The sequence below is a fragment of the Rhinoderma darwinii genome, chromosome 2, assembly GCF_050947455.1.
Source record: "Rhinoderma darwinii isolate aRhiDar2 chromosome 2, aRhiDar2.hap1, whole genome shotgun sequence".
NCBI lineage: Eukaryota > Metazoa > Chordata > Amphibia > Anura > Rhinodermatidae > Rhinoderma > Rhinoderma darwinii.
In genome coordinates, this window is record NC_134688.1 from 375,846,012 (window position 1) to 375,866,821 (window position 20,810).

Sequence of the window (20,810 nt, forward strand, 5' to 3'; positions counted from 1 at the left end):
TGTATGATGCGCGGCTGCGTGATTTTCGCGCAGCCGCCATCATAGAGATGAGGCTAGTCGACGTCAGTCACTGTCCAGGGTGCTGAAAGAGTTAACTGATCGGCAGTAACTCTTTCAGCACCCTCGACAGTGAATTACGATCACCATATCGAGTAACCTGTTTAAAAAAAAAGAGGTTCGTACTTACCGAGAACTTCCCGGCCGTTGCCTTGGTGACGCGTCCTTGGTGACGCGCCTCTCTTGACATCTGGCCCCCCCTCCCTGGATGACGCGGCAGTCCATGTGACCGCTGCAGCCTGTGCTTGGCTTGTGATTGGCTGCAGCTGTCACTTGGACTGAATTGTCATCCCGGGAGGTCAGACTGGAGGAAGAAGCCGAAAGTTATCGGTAAGTCAGAACTTTTTTTTTTTTTTTACACGTTCACGTATATTGGGATCGGAAGTCACTGTCCAGGGTGCTGAACCAGTTTAACTCTTTCAGCACCCTGGACAGTGACTGTCTCCTGCCGGGTTCGGTCAAAACGAGTTCGGCCGAACCCGGTGAAGTTCGGTTCGCTCATCTCTAAGACACTCCGTTCGGATGTTTGTAAACAGAAAAGCACGTGGTGCTTTTCTGTTTACATTCAGTTTGACAGCTCTTGCGCGAATCACGCAGTTCGCACGGAAGTGCTTCCGTGCGACCTTCGTGGTTTTCACGCACACATTGACTTCAATTGGTGCGTGATGCGCGAAAAACGCAGAATTTTAGAACATGTCGTGAGTTTTTTTCAGCGCACTCACGCTGAGCAAAACTCACGGACTGTCTGCATGCCCCCATAGACTTGTATAGGTCCGTGCGACCCGCGTGAAAAGCACGCGAGTCGCACGGACGTATATCACGTTCGTGTAAATGAGGCCTAACAGTTTTGCCCGGAGTGTTCTTTTAGGTCGGGTACACTACACAGCATAGCCGACCTAGAATTTATAGTACATTCCGTCCAAAAAACGCACCACTTTGCTGCTTCAGTAATACGCTGTAGGTTTTCCGCAATAAAATCGCAGTATTTACGCTATATGTGAACTTGGCCTTAAAGGGTTACTTTCTTTCACTGTCAGGGTATGTTCACACGCACTAATTACGGACGTAATTCGGGCGTTTTTGCCCCGAATTATGTCCGAATATAGCGCCTCAATAGCGCTGACAAACATCTGCCCATTGAAAGCAATGGGCAGACGTTTGTCTGTTCACACGAGGCGTAATTTACGCGCTGCTGTCAAATGACGGCGCGTAAATAGACGCCCGCGTCAAAGAAGTGACCTGTCACTTCTTTGGCCGTAATTGGAGCCGTTATTCATTGACTTCAATGAATAGCAGCGCCAATTACGTCCGTAATGGACGCGGCGTTCAAGCGCCTGCACATGCCGTTACGGCTGAAATTACGGGGATGTTTTCAGGCTGAAACATCCCGTAATTTCAGCCGTTACGGACGCCCTCGTGTGAACATACCCTCAGAGATCACCAATGAACGTAAACATGGAGCAGTGGAAAAAAAGTTCAAGCGTGCAGCCCATTCATTTTAGGAACGTGCAGAGGGCCATGAGCTTATACCGCCACCAACACCATTTAGGTCACAAGTAAAAATATTATGCAAACCACAGAACACCAAATTGACGGGTCATTATGAGACAGACTCCACAAAGATGTACAAGACCACCACGTTTTTCAGACCAAATAAAAAATCCTGAGCTATATACATGACGTCGAGGTAATAAAAACGTGACGTTCTTATGAATTTATTTATTTGTTCGTGAACTCGCATAAACACCTCCATGCAAAAGTGAAACAACGTCAACAGTGCGCATACGTCAGACGCGGGTCGCGTAAAAGTTCGACGCATATTGATGACGACATAATCTCACTTTGAAACGCACTCTTGCGTTCCACACACCGGAAGGGACTCCAGACTCGGCCTGTAGTTCCTGGGTCTTGCCGGAGCGCTCGTTGTGGGCATGCTGTGTATGAGATAGTTACAGCCGCGGGACATAAGGTATGAAAGTAGGTTTGTTTTATCTCAGTCAGCTGTTCCGTGCAGGGATGGAACTATGGTAACGTGTAAGGTTAATGGAGAGGCGGATATAAGAGCAATGCAATCTCTACACAACAATGGGAGACAGTAGACATTCCTGTGAGCTCGTGTGACAGGCATTGGGCATTTGCATTTAGTCAATGCATGCTGATATGTGTGGTAGTTTTCCATATATATATAATCTAATCTATCTGTACACATTAGGCAAATTCTTAATTAGCAAATCTGTTCCATGTTGTTGCCCTGTAAATGCATTGTGGTGTGTAGGTGCTATATATGGTTGTCTGAATTGGACCAAGGCTGTCATAAAATGTCTGTGTTCTTCTGACGGATTCACTGGACAAGCACCGTGAGTTTGAAATTCCTTGAACAGCTCTGCATGTTATAAGGGCACTCCAGTAACTACAGGTAGAAATTCTGACATTCAGAAATTGGCCAATATGTTTTTAAGGGTTAGCAAATGTGAACCGCCACATTAAATAACATCCACAGATAATTTAGGACCGTTTGAACGTTCCCTCTAGAAAAAAAACAATATATAAAAGCTGCCCCAAGTGCTGTAAACATGTTCTGAAACAATCATTTATCCTAAAGTCTTAAAAAAATCTCCATTTACTGTATTGGTGAATAAACTCTATGGTTCCCTGTTATCTGCTATCTCAGGTTGGTAAGAGGCTCAGTCACCACATTATAAGTGGCCTATATTGTACATGATGTGATCGGCGCTGTAATGTAGATTACAGCATTGTTTTTTATTTAGAAAAACCATAATTTTTGACGGAGTTATGACCTATTTTAGCTTTATGCTAATGACTTTCTCAATGGACAACTGGGCGTGTTTTACTAGATGACCAAGTGGGCGTTGTGGAGTGAAGTGTATGACGCTGACCAATCAGTGACCAATCAGCGTCATACACTTCTCTCCATTCATTTACACTGCAGATAGCGATATAGCTATATCGCTATCTGCAGCCTCATACATACACACACACTAACGTTACTCAAGTGTCCTGACAATTAATATATATTACCTCCAGCCTGGACAGAATGTGTATTCACAATCCTGACACTTCTGTAGCGTTTCTGTGATATTTACAGCATGGCAAGCGTAAATTCGTTTTAAATGACAGATTACATCGTAATCTCGCGAGATTGCCTTGCTGTAAATATCACACAGATGCTACAGAAGTGTCAGGATTCTGAATAGACATGACGTCCTGGCTGGAGGTAATGTATATTCATTGTCCGGACACTGCAGTAATGTTAGTGTGTGTGTATGAGGCTGCAGATAGCGATATCGCTATGTGCTGTGCAAATGAATGGGGAGAAGTGTATGACGCTGATTGGTCACTGATTGGTCAGCGTCCTACACTTCTCTCCACAACGCCCACTTGGTCAAAAAGTAAAACACGCCCTGTTGTCCATTAAGAAACTTATTAGCATAAATCTAATATAGGTCATAACCAAAATATCTTGCGGATATGACATAAATGTCCGCGTTGGGAACGCTACTTTGAATGCAGTGTAAAACGTAATTCCAGCTTTCTGTTTATGGCACCATTTTCGTGTGATGATCTGCTGTACATAAGAACCGTTTTGGTAAGAATATATGGTGCACCCATGTTATATAATTCAGTTCTATTTCTTTTTTTTTTCTTCAGGTTCCCAGCATGATTCAGATAGGATTTCATTGTGATTGACAATGAGCATCAACTCTTCTGGAGGCAATGGTGTGGAAACAGAGTCTACCGCAGAAAATGGAGCTACCATTGTAGCTGAATCTATTGCTATAATTATTATTGACATTCTAATATGCCTCGGTAACCTTGTCATTGTGATCACTCTATATAAGAAGTCCTATTTACTGTCTCTCAGCAATAAGTTTGTGTTTAGCTTGACACTTTCCAATCTCCTCCTGTCTATGCTGGTCCTTCCTTTTGTTGTTGTCAGCTCAATCCTGAGAGAATGGATCTTTGGAGTTGTGTGGTGCAATTTTTCTGCGCTCCTTTACATGCTGATCAGCTCCGCCAGTATGCTTACCTTGGGAATTATAGCAATTGACAGGTCAGTATTGTTTGTCTTTCCGTCTCTTGTGTTTTTGTGCAGTTACCTGTGAATATTTGTATGTGATGACTAAAGCCATAGATTATATTGATCAAAATCCGGTCTCTATTGTGATGATAATAAGAAATGCCTGAGAATTTAGAATTTTATATAATACGTATAAATTTATGTAAGGGTAACTAAACTTTTGACAAACCTCTGACATATCATAGTGACGTGTCAAAAGTTTTGACTGGTGGGGGTCCGAGCACTGAGACCCCCACCAATCGCACAAACGAAGTGGCAGAAGCGCTCGTGTGAGCGCTCAACCGATTGGTTTCTGTTCGGCTTTTTTCCGTAAACCGATGTATCGGAGTACAGGCTAATAGAATTTCTATTGAGCCCGCACGCCAATACATGATTTCCGAAAAAAAACGAACCAAAATGAAGCGGCTGAGCACTCACATGAGCACTTCCGCCACTTCGTTTTAGCAGTTGGTGGGAGTCTCAGTGCTCGGACTCCCACCAATCAAAACTTCTGACACTTCACTATGACATGTCAGAAGTTTGTCAAAAGTTTAGTTACCCTTTTGAATTGTCTATTTATCACTATAAATTACCTGAAGATAGGTAGTGAATGATGTTACACTTCTTCTATGTACAGGTTTACAATGTATGTGTATTCAGTCCCTGTCCTCACTGGGGTTTTATTTAAAACCTTCCATATAAATAAGATCGCTGTTGGCCAAACTATAATTCGGCAGCCCGCTTTCTTCTGCGAATCCACCTGACTGTGCCCAGTTGGCCCAACAGGCGTGGGGTCTCTGAGGAGGTAAGCAGCTGCCATGCTATGGAAACGCAATAAGATGGGTTTAAATCCAACTTGTCCAATTCCGGTTTCCCTTGACAGTAGACATGTCGGGCTGCACTTATAGACCAGTGATCTACAACCGAGAGACCTGTGATTGTCAGCCGTATCCCTGTGACTGGAGAAAAGACTTCCTAGTGTTGTCTTCTTCCTGGCAGACTTTCGGTACCTTTAGGGCATTATAGTCCTATAAATAAACTTCACAACGCTGTAAAAAGTTGTATTCAGCAGCTTGGACTAATACCAATTACATTTGAATCCAATAAGTAGTCCTGGGACTCCTACTTGCTGAAAGGGCATCTACACTTTTGAGACTTGGGGCCCATGAGACTGAGCTCCTGAATGTTTCTTGTAGTGTAGTATATAATTTCTGTGCTGGAGTGGAGATCTGAGACGTGCTTGGTTTACATACCGTAGCTGCATCTGTATATGTTTCTGTCTAGCTGAGTTTTGGGCTTTGATCTGTGTTCAGTATGTTGATGCTTTATGAATATAGAGAAAAAATTACATTATTAACTAATCCCATACATCTTTTGGGATAGAATTGGTTAATTGGCTCTTAAAAGCTTAGAAATTCCACTTCAGTTTGCATGGAAGATTGGAAAAAATAAATAAAAAATGCTCCACTTTGAAAGAACATTTATGGTAAAATACCTACCGTAGATTAGATCTCTCACGTCTATTTCATTAAACTTTAGGCGTAAATACTGCGGAAATTCACTGCAACGGATTACAGTAGCAGCAGAGCGGATGAGATTTGAACAAATCTGATCCACACACTGCGTGAAAAATCTGCCGAGAAACCGTTCATATTTTGACCTGCCGTGCGTTTCAATTATGCTAAGGAATGGCTGCTCTTCTGTTGTAGGTTTGCTCTATTGAATCCAATATGGAGATAAAACCCGCAACAAATAGGCAAATGTTGCGATTTTTGCAACGGAAAAGCTGTTGATTCCGCTGCAAAAATCACAATTCAGCAAAAAAGCTTTTTTTGATTAAAAAATAGTAAAAAGGTTCATACTCAACCCTGGCCGTTGTCATAGCAACACATCCCTCTGCTCGGAGTGCATCCCGGCCTCCTGGGACCGTTTCCGTTCCGTGTGACTGCTGCAGCCAATCACAGGCTGCAGCGGTTACATGGACTGCAGCGTCATCCCAGGAGAACGGCCTGTAATCAGAGCAGAGGGATGTGTTGCTATGACAACAGAAAAGGGAGTGTAAATTATTATTTTTTTTGAGCGGAATTTCCTGCGGCTTCCAGGACTCCATACGCTGTGTACTTTTACACAGTGTATCCGTCTCCGTGTACTGCCGCAGCTGCTATGTGTGTTTTTTACCTTTAAGCTCAATGCACACGATGCGTATTACGTGTGGCAAAACCGCAGCGTATTACAGTACCAGCATAGTCAATGAGATTCCAGGAAATGTACACGATGCAGTATTTTTCTGCACGTAAATTGACCTGCGGTGCGGATTTAAAAATCAGCAGCACGTCAATTTATCTTGCGTTTCCACTTGCGAATTGTATATGCCTAGTGCTGAGGAAAATTGCACCAAAACCGCAGCATGAAAATACGCCGAAAAACACATTTTACCTACGAATTTCCTGCGTATCGCTGCGGTTTTGGTGTGTATTTTCCGCAGCAAAATGTGCAACGTGTGCATGTAGCCTAAAGGTGGATTCACACGTGGCAGATTATGCGACTGAAAATCAGTTCCATCCATCTGTATGGAACTTGCAGAAATCCATGTCTTTTCTGCAGAAACAAATCCATTCAGATAAATAGAACTGATTCTCAATCGCAGAAATTTGGACAGCAAAATCTGCTGTGTGTGACTGCACCCTTAGGCCAAATGCATACGATCTACAGTGTAATAAAGTACCATCAAAGTAAATGAGATTTCAAGAAATCTCACCTACGCGTTGCAGATTTTTTGCGCACGTAAATTGACCTGCGGTGCGTATTTTAAAAAAAACGCAGCATATCAATTTATCTGGCGTTTCTGACTTGCCAACTAGATCTGACTAGTTTAAAGAAAACGAAAAAAAAAAACACACCAAAATCTGCACCATAAAAACGCACCGATTTCTGCATCAAAATGTAAAAATTGCACCAAAAAACGCACTATTAGGTGTGGATTTTACCTGCGGTTTCTATGCCGATTTTTTTGCACCAAATTCCGTAACCTGTGCATGTAGCCCTGTGCATGTAGCTTGTGCATGTAGCCTGTGCATGTAGCCTGTGCATGTAGCCTGTGCATGTAGCCTGTGCATGTAGCCCTGTGCATGTAGCCCTGTGCATGTAGCCCTGTGCATGTAGCCCTGTGCATGTAGCCTGTGCATGTAGCCTGTGCATGTAGCCCTGTGCATGTAGCCCTGTGCATGTAGCCCTGTGCATGTAGCCCTGTGCATGTAGCCCTGTGCATGTAGCCCTGTGCATGTAGCCCTGTGCATGTAGCCCTGTGCATGTAGCCCTGTGCATGTAGCCCTGTGCATGTAGCCCTGTGCATGTAGCCCTGTGCATGTAGCCCTGTGCATGTAGCCTGTGCATGTAGCCCTGTGCATGTAGCCCTGTGCATGTAGCTTGTGCATGTAGCCTGTGCATGTAGCTTGTGCATGTAGCTTGTGCATGTAGGCCTGTGCATGTAGCCTGTGCATGTAGCTTGTTCATGTAGCTTGTGCATGTAGCTTGTGCATGTAGGCCTGTGCATGTAGGCCTGTGCATGTAGCCTGTGCATGTAGCCTGTGCATGTAGCCTGTGCATGTAGCCCTGTGCATGTAGCCCTGTGCATGTAGCCTTGTGCATGTAGGCCTGTGCATGTAGCCTGTGCATGTAGCCCTGTGCATGTAGCCTCATGCAGGCTTAAAGCTCTGCTCACAGTTCAGCTGATGTAAGAAGATCCTGGAGATAAATCCCCACACGGTCCTACTCACAAGGCAGGCCATTTCCTCGGAGATGTGTGTTGTGTGAGCCAATGTCCACAGCTGTTGTATCTCAGCCCTTGACACGTGCTCTCATTTTTGTCTGTGAGTTTAAAAAGGGAAAGTTTCTTTTTTTAAGAGTAGGAGTTCAGCTGTTGGTGAGTTGTTTTTCTCCAGGACTGTTGACCAGACGTGTTTAATGGCTCACAGCCCAGAAATGTAATGGACATTCTTAGAAGGTACAAATGTTTCTTTGTATCATACATTTCTTACAATCCCTTCATGTCCTAAAACTGGAATTATCAGCTAAATTACGTCGTATGTGCCCCTTTTATACAGTGGCATACATTTAATCTGATGGGACCTGATCGGTGCAAATTGATCAAAGTCCGAGATTATTGGCTAGTCCATTTTAAGAGATTACAGTGTATGTCGGATTATAAGACTTGCTGGACTATTGATTGGGGGAAAAAAAATTATATCCCCCCCCCCCCCCAAAAGGGACAATAATATATTATACCTATCCATTAATCTGGATTGTAAATTGCCTTTAAGTGATAATTTTTCTTTGTGATGCCAAACAAATGAGCATTTTTTCCCTTCTGTGTTTTATATAGGTATTATGCGGTTCTTTATCCAATGGTATATCCTATGAAGATAACCGGGAACCGAGCAGTATTGGCTATAGCGTATGTGTGGCTACATTCCCTGATAGGTTGCCTTCCACCTCTTTTTGGTTGGTCGTCGCTGGAATTTGATCACTTTAAATGGATGTGCGTAGCTGCATGGCACAAGGAAGCCGGGTACACCGCCTTTTGGCAGGTTTGGTGTGCTTTGCTGCCCTTTATCACCATGATGATTTGCTATGGGTTCATCTTTCGAGTAGCTCGCATAAAAGCTCGAAAGATCCACTGCGGAACTGTTATAATTGTACAGGATGCATCCCAAAAGAATGGGAGAAAGAATTCCAGTACGTCTACGTCGTCCTCGGGGAGCAGAAGGAATGGATTTTCCAGTGTTGTCTATTCCGCTAACCAGTGTAAAGCCTTTATAACAATATTGGTTGTTATCGGGGCCTTTGTGCTTACCTGGGGGCCTTACATGATTGTTATCAGCACTGAGGCCTTATGGGGGAAAAACAGTGTTTCTCCTGTGATGGAGACTATGGCTACATGGCTATCCTTCACAAGTGCAATTTGCCACCCTCTTATTTATGGACTTTGGAACAAAACTGTGCGCAAGGAGCTACTCGGCATGTGTTTTGGCAACCGGTATAGAGATCCATTTCATCAGCAGCACAGAACTTCACGAATGTTCAGCATTTCTAATAGGATAACAGGTAAGATTAGCAGTAAAAACAATATCTATATAATACAACATGCCTTTTAAAAGGGTTGTCAATTTAGAACAACTCCTGTCCATATGCCCTCTTAGGGAGCAGTTCCCAAAATTGCAGCATGGTCACTGTGGTAAAGCAACCTCATTGATGTATGCTGCAAATTTGGGGTGGACACATTCTCCTCTAGTGTCCTCACACAATCCCCCCCCCCCCCTCTCTTCTTCTGGTGAGTGCCAGGAGAAGGAAGGGTTTGAATGTCTTCAAACCTACACTTTGTGCCGCCATTTTCTGAGCGACTGCACAGTGTATGAGGATTAGATACAGGGCTCAGCAGACAGTATCACACGAACATAAATTTCCTGCCACCGCCTCCGCTGGTCTACGCTCCTCTTCCTTGCGCCATCGCTTCGTTGAACATATGGCCGGAAGATGCAGCCGGAAGTCGTCCTCTTCCGTTTCCATCACTTGATTTCAATGGTGATGGATCTGGTGCCAATGGTTTCAGTTTGTCTCCGTTGTGCAAGGGTTCCGTTGTTTTGATGGAATCAATAGTGTAATCGGCTACGCTATTGATTCAGTCGAAACAACGGAACCTTTGCACAACGGAGACAAACGGAAATCATTGGCACCAGATCTGTCACCATTGAAATCCATGGCGAAGGAAATGGAAACCTTTTGGTTTGTGTCAGTCAGGGTCCCGTTCCGGCGGAAACATCAGGCGTAACGGGACCCTGGTGCAGATGTGAACGAGGCCATACCTGTACATGCCAACAGCACCTAAATACATTTTAATATAGTACTGTTTTGTTTTTTTTATAATTTTGAAAACCCCCCTTTATTTCAAAATAATATTAATTCTCGCTTTTTCTTGAGCCAACACACTCTGGTTTCATACACTGTGGCGAGCCGCCATGGACTATGTTAATGCACACAGAAGTAAACCGGACATACGAGTTACCCATAGAGCTGTGGCGTAGGACATAAACGCCATGAGCCTCGGAGTTTGTATGTTTTACATTGATTTTTGTTTTGAATTTGCAGCAGGTTTAACCCTTTGCAGTTAGAAATCCACAGCATTCCCTCCAATTCAGTTTTACGTTTTGAAAATGTCATTCACATGTATTGTGCAGTACTTTGTAGCAGATTTTCAAATCTGCAGCGTTTGAAAGTGGCCTTATATATCTATATAAAATCGAAATAACTTTTATTTGTATTCATAAAACTAAATTTAGCGCAGATAACCGACGTCCTCTTGCACACTTCAGTTTTCTGGTTTTTTTTCGGTTTCAACTGTATCTGCTTCCTCATGAGGCAGATACAGTTGAATTCCTATACAGTGAAGGAAATAAGTATTTGATCCCTTGCTGATTTTGTACGTTTGCCCACTGTCAAAGACATGAACAGTCTAGAATTTTTAGGCTAGGTTAATCTTACCAGTGAGAGATAGATTATATTAAAAAAAAAACTGAAAATCACATAGTCAAAATTATATATATTTATTTGCATTGTGCACAGAGAAATAAGTATTTGATCCCTTTGGCAAACAAGACTTAATACTTGGTGGCAAAACCCTTGTTGGCAAGCACAGCAGTCAGACGTTTTTTGTAGTTGATGATGAGGTTTGCACACATGTTAGATGGAATTTTGGCCCAGTCCTCTTTGCAGATCATCTGTAAATCATTAAGATTTCGAGGCTGCCGCTTGGCAACTCGGATCTTCAGCTCCCTCCATAAGTTTTCGATGGGATTAGGGTCTGGATACTGGCTAGGCCACTCCATGACCTTAATGTGCTTCTTTTTGAGCCACTCCTTTGTTGCCTTGGCTGTATGTTTCAAGTCATTGTCATGCTGGAAGACCCAGCCACGAGCCAATTTTAATGTCCTGGTGGAGGGAAGGAGGTTGTCACTCAGGATTTGACGGTACATGGCTCCATCCATTCTCCCATTGATGCGGTGAAGAAGTCCTGTGCCCTTAGCAGGGAAACACCCCCAAAACATAATGTTTCCACCTCCATGCTTGACAGTGGGGACGGTGTTCTTTGGGTCATAGGCAGCATTTCTCTTCCTCCAAACACGGCGAGTTGAGTTAATGCCAAAGAGCTCAATTTTAGTCTCATCTGACCACAGCACCTTCTCCCAATCGCTCTCAGAATCATCCAGATGTTCATTTGCAAACTTCAGATGGGCCTGTACATGTGCCTTCTTCAGCAGGGGGACTTTGCGGGCACTGCAGGATTTTAATCCATTACAGCGTAATGTGTTACCAATGGTTTTCTTGGTGACTGTGGTCCCAGCTGCCTTGAGATCATTAACAAGTTCCCCCCGTGTAGTTTTCGGCTGAGCTCTCACCTTCCTCAGGATCAAGGATACCCCACGAGATTTTGCATGGAGCCCCAGATCGATGTCGACTGACAGTCATTTGTATGTCTTCCATTTTTTTACTATTGCACCAACAGTTGTCTCCTTCTAACCCAGCGTCTTACTTATGGTTTTGTAGCCCATTCCAGCCTTGTGCAGGTCTATGATCTTGTCCCTGACATCCTTAGAAAGCTCTTTGGTCTTGCCCATGTTGTAGAGGTTAGAGTCAGACTGATTAATTGAGTCTGTGGACAGGAGTCTTTTATACAGGTGACCATTTAAGACAGCTGTCTTTAATGCAGGCACCAAGTTGATTTGGAGCGTGTAACTGGTCTGGAGGAGGCTGAACTCTTAATGGTTGGTAGGGGATCAAATACTTATTTCTCTGTGCATAATGCAAATAAATATGTATAATTTTGACAATGTGATTTTCTTTTTTTTTTTTTTTTTTTTATATATATAATCTATCTCTCACTGGTAAAATAAACCTAGCCTAAAAATTCTAGACTGTTCATGTCTTTGACAGTGGGCAAACTTACAAAATCAGCAAGGGATCAAATACTTATTTCCTTCACTGTATATATACCCGCCCCCATCGTTCCTGTATATTACTCCCCCCCCCCATCGTTCCGGTGTACAACCCCTCATCATTCCTGTATTTAACCCCCCCCCCCCCCATCGTTCCTTTATATTACCCCATCAGCCCTGTATGCAGGGATGGTGGGGGTTATATACAGGAATTCAACTGTATCTGCGTCCTGAGGATGCAGATACAGTTGAAACCAGGAAAAGAAAAGAAAACTAAACTGTACAAGATGACGTCGGCTATCTGCGCTGAATTTCATTTTTTTTCCCGCAATTATTTGCCCAGCCCTACGATACACTAAGAATGATGGGGGTTATGCAAAAAGGGGTGTGGCCTAAAATTAATCTATTAATCGTAATCAAGGTTACATGTCCAATTTTATTTTGATTTAGGCCATGATCGCCCAGCCCTAGTGTATCGTATGAGATTGCTGAAACAGAGGGAGTTCACAATTAGTTTTTTGATGCGAAAACTGCGCCGCAAAACGCGCCAAAAAATGGCCGAAAATACCTCCCATTGATTTCAATGGGAGGCGGAGGCGTTTTTTTTCCCGCGAGCGGAAAAACGGCTCATGGGGAAAAAAAAGAGACATGCACTATATTCGGGCGTTTACGCCTCTGACCTCCCATTGACATCAATGGTAGGCAGAGAAAGCATATTTTGCTGCCTTTTATGCCTGCGGCGCTCAATTGCCGAGGGCGAAAATCGGCGTGCAGGCAGAGGAAAATCTGCCTCAAAATTCCAAATGGAATTTTGAGGCAGATTTTCCTACTTCAAAAAACTCAGTGTGAACCCAGCCTTAGACAACATTCATATAGACTTGGTAGTGTGTCTTACTATCTATTGTTACTAATGTTGGCGGTTTATTTGACAGATCTTGGATTGTCCCCTCATCTGACTGCTCTAATAGTAAGCGGGAAGGGTTCAGATCACCAAAGCACTACAACAAACACTGGTTTCAGCTGTTCAAATGATTCAGGTAACAATTCTTCTCGATATTGTATAAATCTTCATCAACCTCCATGTAATAAAACGTGTTTGTGTCTATGAATGTTCCTCTTCCGTTGGCCTGTGAAGTATGTTAGAGTAACCCTTTATGCTGCTCGCTTCTGTAACTTGTAGCGGCAGGACAGAAAAGCTTAGTAGGACTGGCCCCCTCTCCATGACGCAGATCTAGCAGCCAGGTCATTCCGGAGTCTCCCTTTTGTTAATACACAGTAATCGTTATGTTGGTGACATTAGGAATTTGTTGGCCAAAGAACAGGAGCCTTTATGTTTATGGAACTTTGACAGGTAAATGTATTGCTTCAGAAAATCTGATTTGATAGAACACAGAATATCCCCCTTCCAGGTGAAATGTCTGTTTAACATCATCTGTCTTTCTATGTATTCCTCTCGTAGTTTGCATGTCACTGTTTTCTAGTAATAACATTATCTAAGCAATGATCGTTTCTGGTACCATGATCGAGGGAGGGAGCAACTAAAAAATTTCACGTGATACACTCCCTTTTCAGCCCTATTCACACAGTTTTTGTGCAGGCAATTACTTGCCGCGATTTTCGCTGCGTTTTTCGCCCGCGTCTATTTTGCGCCTGTGGGCAAAAAACTCAGCGAGAAATGCTTTCTCTGCCTCCCATTGATTTCAATGGGAGGTCAGAGGCGGAACCACGGCAAGAAAGAGCATGCCACTTTTTGTTACCAGGAGCGGCTAAAAAACTCCTCCGCCTATTATTTAAATCAATGGTAGGCCGTTATATGGCGCTGATTCCGATGCGGTTTCTGTGTGAATGTCCGCACAAAAAAACTGTGTGAACCGGGCCTTAAAGGGGATTTTTCACAAACCACTATTAAAATGTATCCACCAGCAATAAGTTTTAGATCACTGTGGGCCTCCGTGCTGAAGCACCCACGATCACTAGTATGGGGATCCGGAGTCCCCTATTCCTCCTAACATGCATGACCGTGGTGAGGAGGAGTTTGTATCGAGCTGTGGTCAATGGGATTCCTTGTTACCGCTTCATACAAACTCTATAGAAGTTATGGAAACAGTGGCGTGAGTACCCCTATACTGTGATCGACTAGGTTCCAGCGGTGGGGACCCCAACGGTCCAGCATTTATCACCTGCGGATTGTGGGGAAACTCCTTTAAAACAGCATTACAAGATAAAAACTCCATCCAACTGTTTCGTCATTTAGAAGAAAAGATTCACTGCACAATGACTTTTTTTCCCCTCTTTCCTTTGGGTAGGTACTGATGTCATGCTGCTGGACGACGGTAGCTCTGACAGTGCACAGCAGACTCGCATCCTCTATTCCAGAAGGAAAAGCTCTGTTACTTTTGAAGATGAAGTGGAGCAAAAAAATGGTAAGGTTTGATGTTCTGCATTTTACCTGATATCCGTATTGAAAACTGTATCACTAAACTTAATGGGGGAAATTTCGTTAAGCAAATAGTGCCAAAAATTGTGCGGCAAATTCATTGTGTTGTAGACACCTTTTGTGCCAACACAAGAGATGTGGCTGAGAGGAGTATGCCAGACATGAAGGGGCGTATGAGATTAGTGGCTAACATGCCTAGTAAGTTGCGCCAAGTTTGACACGCGATATGCCATTTTCCCTGACTTATAAATTCGGGCACTCTACGACAATATTGATAAATCTTCTCATGCTAGTGATGGTGAACACTGCTTACAAAGGTGGACGACCTTCATTCATATTTTTACGCTTCGAAATGGCAGTATTAATTTATTTTCCAGTGGTTGGTAACATTGTTGTCTCGTAGAGATATGTCCTATTAGTCCATTTGGCTTCATAGAGGCAGGTCCCCCGCTATGAGCCAGAAAGGATAGCCGCTCTGGTGGACACGGCTTGTGTGATGTATTGCTCTTTCTTAAGGTATCAACATTTTTATTTAAAACCTCTAATGCATGATGAACACACTTTTGTCCACAGATGCTAAAAAATCGTCGGTGGAGGAAACGTCATCCACAGTGTCCTTGGAAACCTATGCATTCAGTTTGGCCAAAACAATTGAGATGGATGCAAAAATCAGCTTGTTTGGAGAAGAAGCATTGCATACTCCTTCCACTGTGCAGCCCTTGCCAGGGAATTCTGGGATAAACCGGGGCAACAAGAGCCATGCCAGCCAGAAGCAAAGGGTTGTACTACAAAGCATTGAGGAAGGAACCACATGAACATCTGTACAGTAATACATGAAATGGGGCTCATGAGGAGGCCCCACCAAGAGCATTCATGGAAAGTATTCATATAGCATGTATTTAAGGCAAAGGGAAATTCATTCTATTCATTACAGGTGCCATCTGCCGTTTGTCCTTTTTTAACCACTTCCAGAAATTAGAGACTAGAATGACTTCTCTATTGCTGTATGTCAAGGTCCTATTAAACGGCCTGATCTGTGCCGTAAAAACGAGCGCCAATCAAGGAGGCAGCTCGTTGATTGGCGCACATTTGCTCCTTTCACAAGGCGCTATGTATGGGGGCGAGCGCTCGTTACCGCGATCAGTCGTCCCCGTACATTTTCATCATGTCGGTAGCGCGTCTCCCTGTTTACACAGGGTTGTGCTGCTGACAACGATGATTTTTAATGCTGCATGGAAGAGCAGATCAGTCGATGAACGAGTGTTCGTTGGCTGAACGTTGCCCTGTTTACACAGGGCAATAATCCGGAATGAGCGTTCATATGAGCGATCATTGGCCTGTGTAATAGGGCCTTTAGTGTTCTATACCCGTAGTATTGCTTTCATGATGATGATCCACTCTTTTACTTTTGTATGGGATTTTTATGTTTTTGGTACTGGGTGTTGCTTTTTAGTTTATAATGAACAGCACACATTTTTTAACTTTTTTTTTTTTTTTCCTTCACTTTTATACAAACCATATGTGTTCTTCTTTTTATAGCACTAGAACTTTTGTTTACATATATTTATTTTTTTATATCTCTTTGTTTTTTGGTATTTTCTGCATTGAAAGTACAGTTTATTTGTTTCAGAGGAAAATGATACTGACCTTGCGCTACATTACAGATGTATATGCACATCTGCTTGCCTTATGCCTACATGGTGCTGTCAATGACTTAGAGGGTTATAACGTATACAAATCATTAGAGCTCTACATCTATACGTCAGTATTAAAGTAAAGACTTCTAGCAAATGGATAACTGATTTGTTTGAAGTGAGAATTCCTGTAAGTAACTTTGTTGCATAAACAAAAATGTACTACATACATTTCATGGCAAACAAATGTAAAAGTTGGGTTTAGTATTAAACCCTTGGGTCGCTGCTATTTTTTTTTTTATATTAAAAAAAGTAATTTCAACTTTAGCTGGAAGATTCACACTAGTCCAGGTTGTGCCGAATTTGGGCATAAGTGCCAGATCAATGTGATTAGTCAATTGGGTGTCCGTCAATAATAATCTTTTATCTTCTTAATTTGACACCTTAAATCTGGGTGCTGAATTGTCCTGCATCTGCCGGGTCCGACATGTATTGTTTTTTCCTATTATAATTCCCCTGTATAGGAGTTAACCGTTCTAAAGAGTGAAATAAAGGAGCACTAGTCTAACGCTTTATTCACACGAACGAGTGTCAAGTCGGCCGTGAAAAATTTCCACACGGATCCCTCATAGACTTGAGTCTTTTGAGGGATCCGGGAAAACGGACAAAAATAGGATATGTTCACACGGTCGGTTAAAAAAACAAAAGGGGTGTGCCCCATAGACGTGCATTGATTTTAATGCAGCTGTGTGACGGCCGTTAAAGAAGAAAACAAAAAAAATACGTTTGTCACACAGACGATTTTTCCCTGTCGTGGGAATAAACCCTTAAACAAAGTTGATTTTGATATTTTACAAATCTAAATTTAGTGATCATGTAAATGTGAAATATCAACTTTCATTGCGCCATCGTTATTTGTACATTTACGTGTTGGCATGATACCAATAGCTTTCCTAAGAACGGTTCAGGTTTCTTGGACCTGGGAAGAATGACGAGATATTGAATGTGTGCAATGTTTGTGCCTGTGCCTTTTAGTAATGAATATTACTAGTCAGGGCGGCCGTGTCTTCCGGCTACTATCAAATGACTTTGTCCCTTAGCTTTGATAAGATTTCTAATCCATATTAATTTACAGGCTGAACTAGAAATATTTGTTGGTACATTTCAGATTTGTTAACTCCATTCAGTCTGCGTTATGGTGCACGGTTTCCAAGATCACACACAGTTGGGGAAATAGAGGCAATGTATATGTTTGGCCAATGCGCCCGGAACTTTCACAGCGCGCCTGCCGATCGTATGCTGCAATAGTAGTGTGAACATAGTCTTAACATATTAATGCTGCTGCCGATGATGAGGAGTGGTACGATATAACTTCTGCCGAGCTGCTTTTCTCTCTCTCTCTCTCCGAGCACAGTGCTAATCCAACGTTCTACTGAACAAATGATGACAAACTGGTTGTTATGAATTCACTACCTAACCAAATCACAGTCTTTACAATGCGGCTCCCTATAACTGGTCTGTCCGATTACTCTGTTCTCACCTCAGTGGCCATTCTGAGCTGAGCTGAAGGTCTGAGAAGGGGAAAAGAGGCTTGGGGTGACTTAAATAAAACCTTCTCCCTGTTTTTCCCATTTATTTGACCATACCTATAGTGAATTACGAAAGCATGTATTTTAGAGGAACATCACATCACTGTGGAGATCGCTATATTATGGCGAGGGCTGTTTTGGACTAGCCCTACATTAGCTACAGTGTCGTGGTGATCAGCAGCCTGCAGTGGTTTGCTCTGTGGTTTTTGTTATGGCACCATCCTATGTACATCTAGATGTATCTCCTCAATGTATTACTATTTGGCTTTGTTCAGACCAACGTGTGTCAAATTGGCTGTGAAAGACAGCATATTTGCGCTCTTGCTGGACCCGTTTTCACGAATTCCTCATAGACTCGAGTAGATTGAGGAATCCGTGAAAACGGCTAAAAATTGGACTTTTCAAAGGCCGATCACGTGGTCCATTAAAACAACGGCCGTGTGAATAGCCCCATAAAAACACATGCAGCCGTGTAACGGCCGTACAAAAAAAAAAAAACGGCAGTCACACGGACGATTTACACATTCGTCTAAATAAGGCCTATATTTTTTTTTTCAAGTGTCTACATTGTTCAGAGTGTTAATAATGCAGATTTTGTACTTTTGTGATTTACAGCAGAAATGTTACCACCCTTTTTCTATCCTGTATATTACAATGCTGCTGCCAAATTCACGTCTTTGGATTATATACATTTTTAATATAGATTTGTAAACCTATCCTCTTCAGGTGAACACTACTTTCCCATCCAACTAATGAGAGAAGCTTTGCCCATAATCCATGTAAGAACTAAATTGTTTCACCTGTAACGTTCAGGTCATGGGCACACCCCTGTGGGAACAAAGGATCGGGCATGTTGAAATCCAACATGCCCGATCCCTCTTTCTCCTCCGACATCTGGTGTCATGGGACAGACAGGAGGCCATCATACACATGAGATCGTCGGCCAATCTCTGCAACATTGGCGGGTCCAGAGGAATTTGATCTCAATGGTATGCCCGGCTTTATAATGTATAGCATCTGTGTCAGTCCACGTCTCTCTGAATGTTGCATACATGGAGTGGAAAGGACATCATTTGTTATACAGAGCGCAGAACTGGTGCAAACGTATGAGGTTGGCGTTACAATTTTTGTGGACCGGAGGCAGCTTTGAACATGAACAGTTATTATACAGTGAGTAAAGGTTGATAAAAATATAGATGTTGGTCTGTTTAAAGCTCACTTGACATATCATCCATACAGAAAATTGTCCATTGTGGGTATTAGATGTCTAAAAGTACAAGAGAAGGCGACTATAGCTCTTTACTTTCAGACATTGTAATTGTCAAGTTATCAAATCTTCCTCTGGTCTCATGGAAAATGTTCCTTGTATGGCAAAAGTAGTCTTAAAGTTTTCCAATGTATAGCGCGAAATGGAAAAATGTACTGATTTTAGGAGCCAGTTACTCCACCTCGGACCACTGACGACTCCAGGCATATTAGCTATTTGGCTAATTAGTTTTGACCCTGGAATAGAGGGAGTTTTTGGGCTACAGAACTTACCCCCAGTGCTACAGTAATTCCCGGTGCCCGTGCCTGCATTTTATGGCAGACTAAACACTTTAAGTCCCCTGCCCCACCCAAAACAAATGGCATGGCAGTGTACATACTGCGTATTCAAGCTCAATGATACCAGTGTTGTGCATTAAAAGTTGGTGATACGGGTTTTGAAGATCTCCAGCGCCACTAGAACACAACACAACCAGGGAATGCGCAGTGACACACTGAAGCAGACTGCCAGTAAAGGGAATGTATACTGTGTAGGTGCTGTCCATAGTTGTTGTCCTTGTGCAGGATCCCGTAAAGCCTCAGACGTTGCTGCAGTCAGACAAGATTTGGGACAGTTGCTATCGGTCTCCTCCTACTTTCAACACCTAGTGGACACATTTATAGTGATTTTTAAACACATTTTTTTTACAGGTTTTACCATCTTTTGTTGCACAACACTGGTACCATTTGCATTTGTAAAAGTAACATGTACGCTGCCCTGGGATTTGTTTAAGGTGGGACAGGGGATTTAAAATGGGTGACCGGTTTCCTTTTTACACCAGGGAAAACCCATCGTTTAAATGTTGATTTATAATTTTTTTCAAGTTTGTGTGAAAAGTGCCCAAATCAATGAGTACGTTACGGCTGCCTTCTATTTTGTAAGTACAGTCATACATATATATATACATATACAATTCTATATTTTTGGATGCTAACATTGTATTTGTTTTGTATTGCATTTGTTTGCATGTAGTTTGTTTTCTATGTACCTGTAAATATGTGCACATTTTATAGCATTCCAAATGCATCATCTTCATCTGTTAATAAAACATGTTTTGTACTTTAGAAATGTGCAGATCTTTTATTGTTAAGCTGTGAGCCCATTTTAAGAAACTGCTTCCTGGAATTCCATCCTTCTTCTTTTTTTTTTTTTTCTCTTTCTTTAGAAGTTTCATCCCATCATTAGACATACTAGTTTACATTTCTTAAAAATTCAGCAAAGGCAACCCCCAGTACCTGCAGCTATGTTCACTCCATACTCCGAGTCTGTTAATTAGTGTGTATTGTTATTTTATGAAAATGGAAAAATCTTGCCAAACAGCTGGGAGCCTTGATACTATCTTATCTCATATTACGTTTAAATCTGAAAAATATAAAATTTATACATATGTCAGGAGATCAGCCGTTTTCCCACTTCTTCTCATTAAGCTCTGGGCAGACTCCTCCCTGTCAGGAAGACAACTGGCTGCAGCACGCACGAGTCCTGCCCACTACTCTGACTACTATAGGAGAACAGGCACACACGCTGCCACTTGTTCAGCTGTCTGCCAGCAGGAAATAGAAGAGATCAGTAGGAAACAAACACCTGTTTTCTATGCAGGATTTGTATAAAACTATAGTTCAGGAACATGCAAAAAATCCCGCAGAAAAACATTGTGAGCAACTCATTTCTAGGAGGTTGCTCACAGAACCAAACAAATATAGCGGCTGTCCCGTGGTGAC

At 42.6% G+C, this 20,810-nt stretch overlaps 1 protein-coding gene across 1 annotated transcript; it reads left to right on the forward strand.

The window, feature by feature from the left end:
- The first annotated feature begins 1,938 nt into the window (after positions 1–1,938).
- On the forward strand, positions 1,939–20,109 carry GPR161 (G protein-coupled receptor 161). Its single transcript, XM_075853896.1, has 6 exons — positions 1,939–2,026; positions 3,727–4,129; positions 8,517–9,238; positions 13,056–13,160; positions 14,430–14,546; positions 15,134–20,109. Exons 2-6 carry the CDS (start codon positions 3,768–3,770, stop codon positions 15,373–15,375), a joined length of 1,548 nt encoding a protein of 515 aa, XP_075710011.1. The 5' UTR covers positions 1,939–2,026; positions 3,727–3,767; the 3' UTR covers positions 15,376–20,109.
- The last annotated feature ends 701 nt before the right edge of the window (positions 20,110–20,810 follow it).

Bases quoted from the DNA above. Each gene is read 5' to 3' on its own strand.
- GPR161 (XM_075853896.1), top strand. From the start codon at position 3,768: ATGAGCATCAACTCTTCTGGAGGCAATGGTGTGGAAACAGAGTCTACC. The intron at 4,130-8,516 runs GTCAGTATTGTT...TGTTTTATATAG, and splicing joins GGAATTATAGCAATTGACAG to GTATTATGCGGTTCTTTATC. The intron at 14,547-15,133 runs GTAAGGTTTGAT...TTTTGTCCACAG, and splicing joins TGAAGTGGAGCAAAAAAATG to ATGCTAAAAAATCGTCGGTG.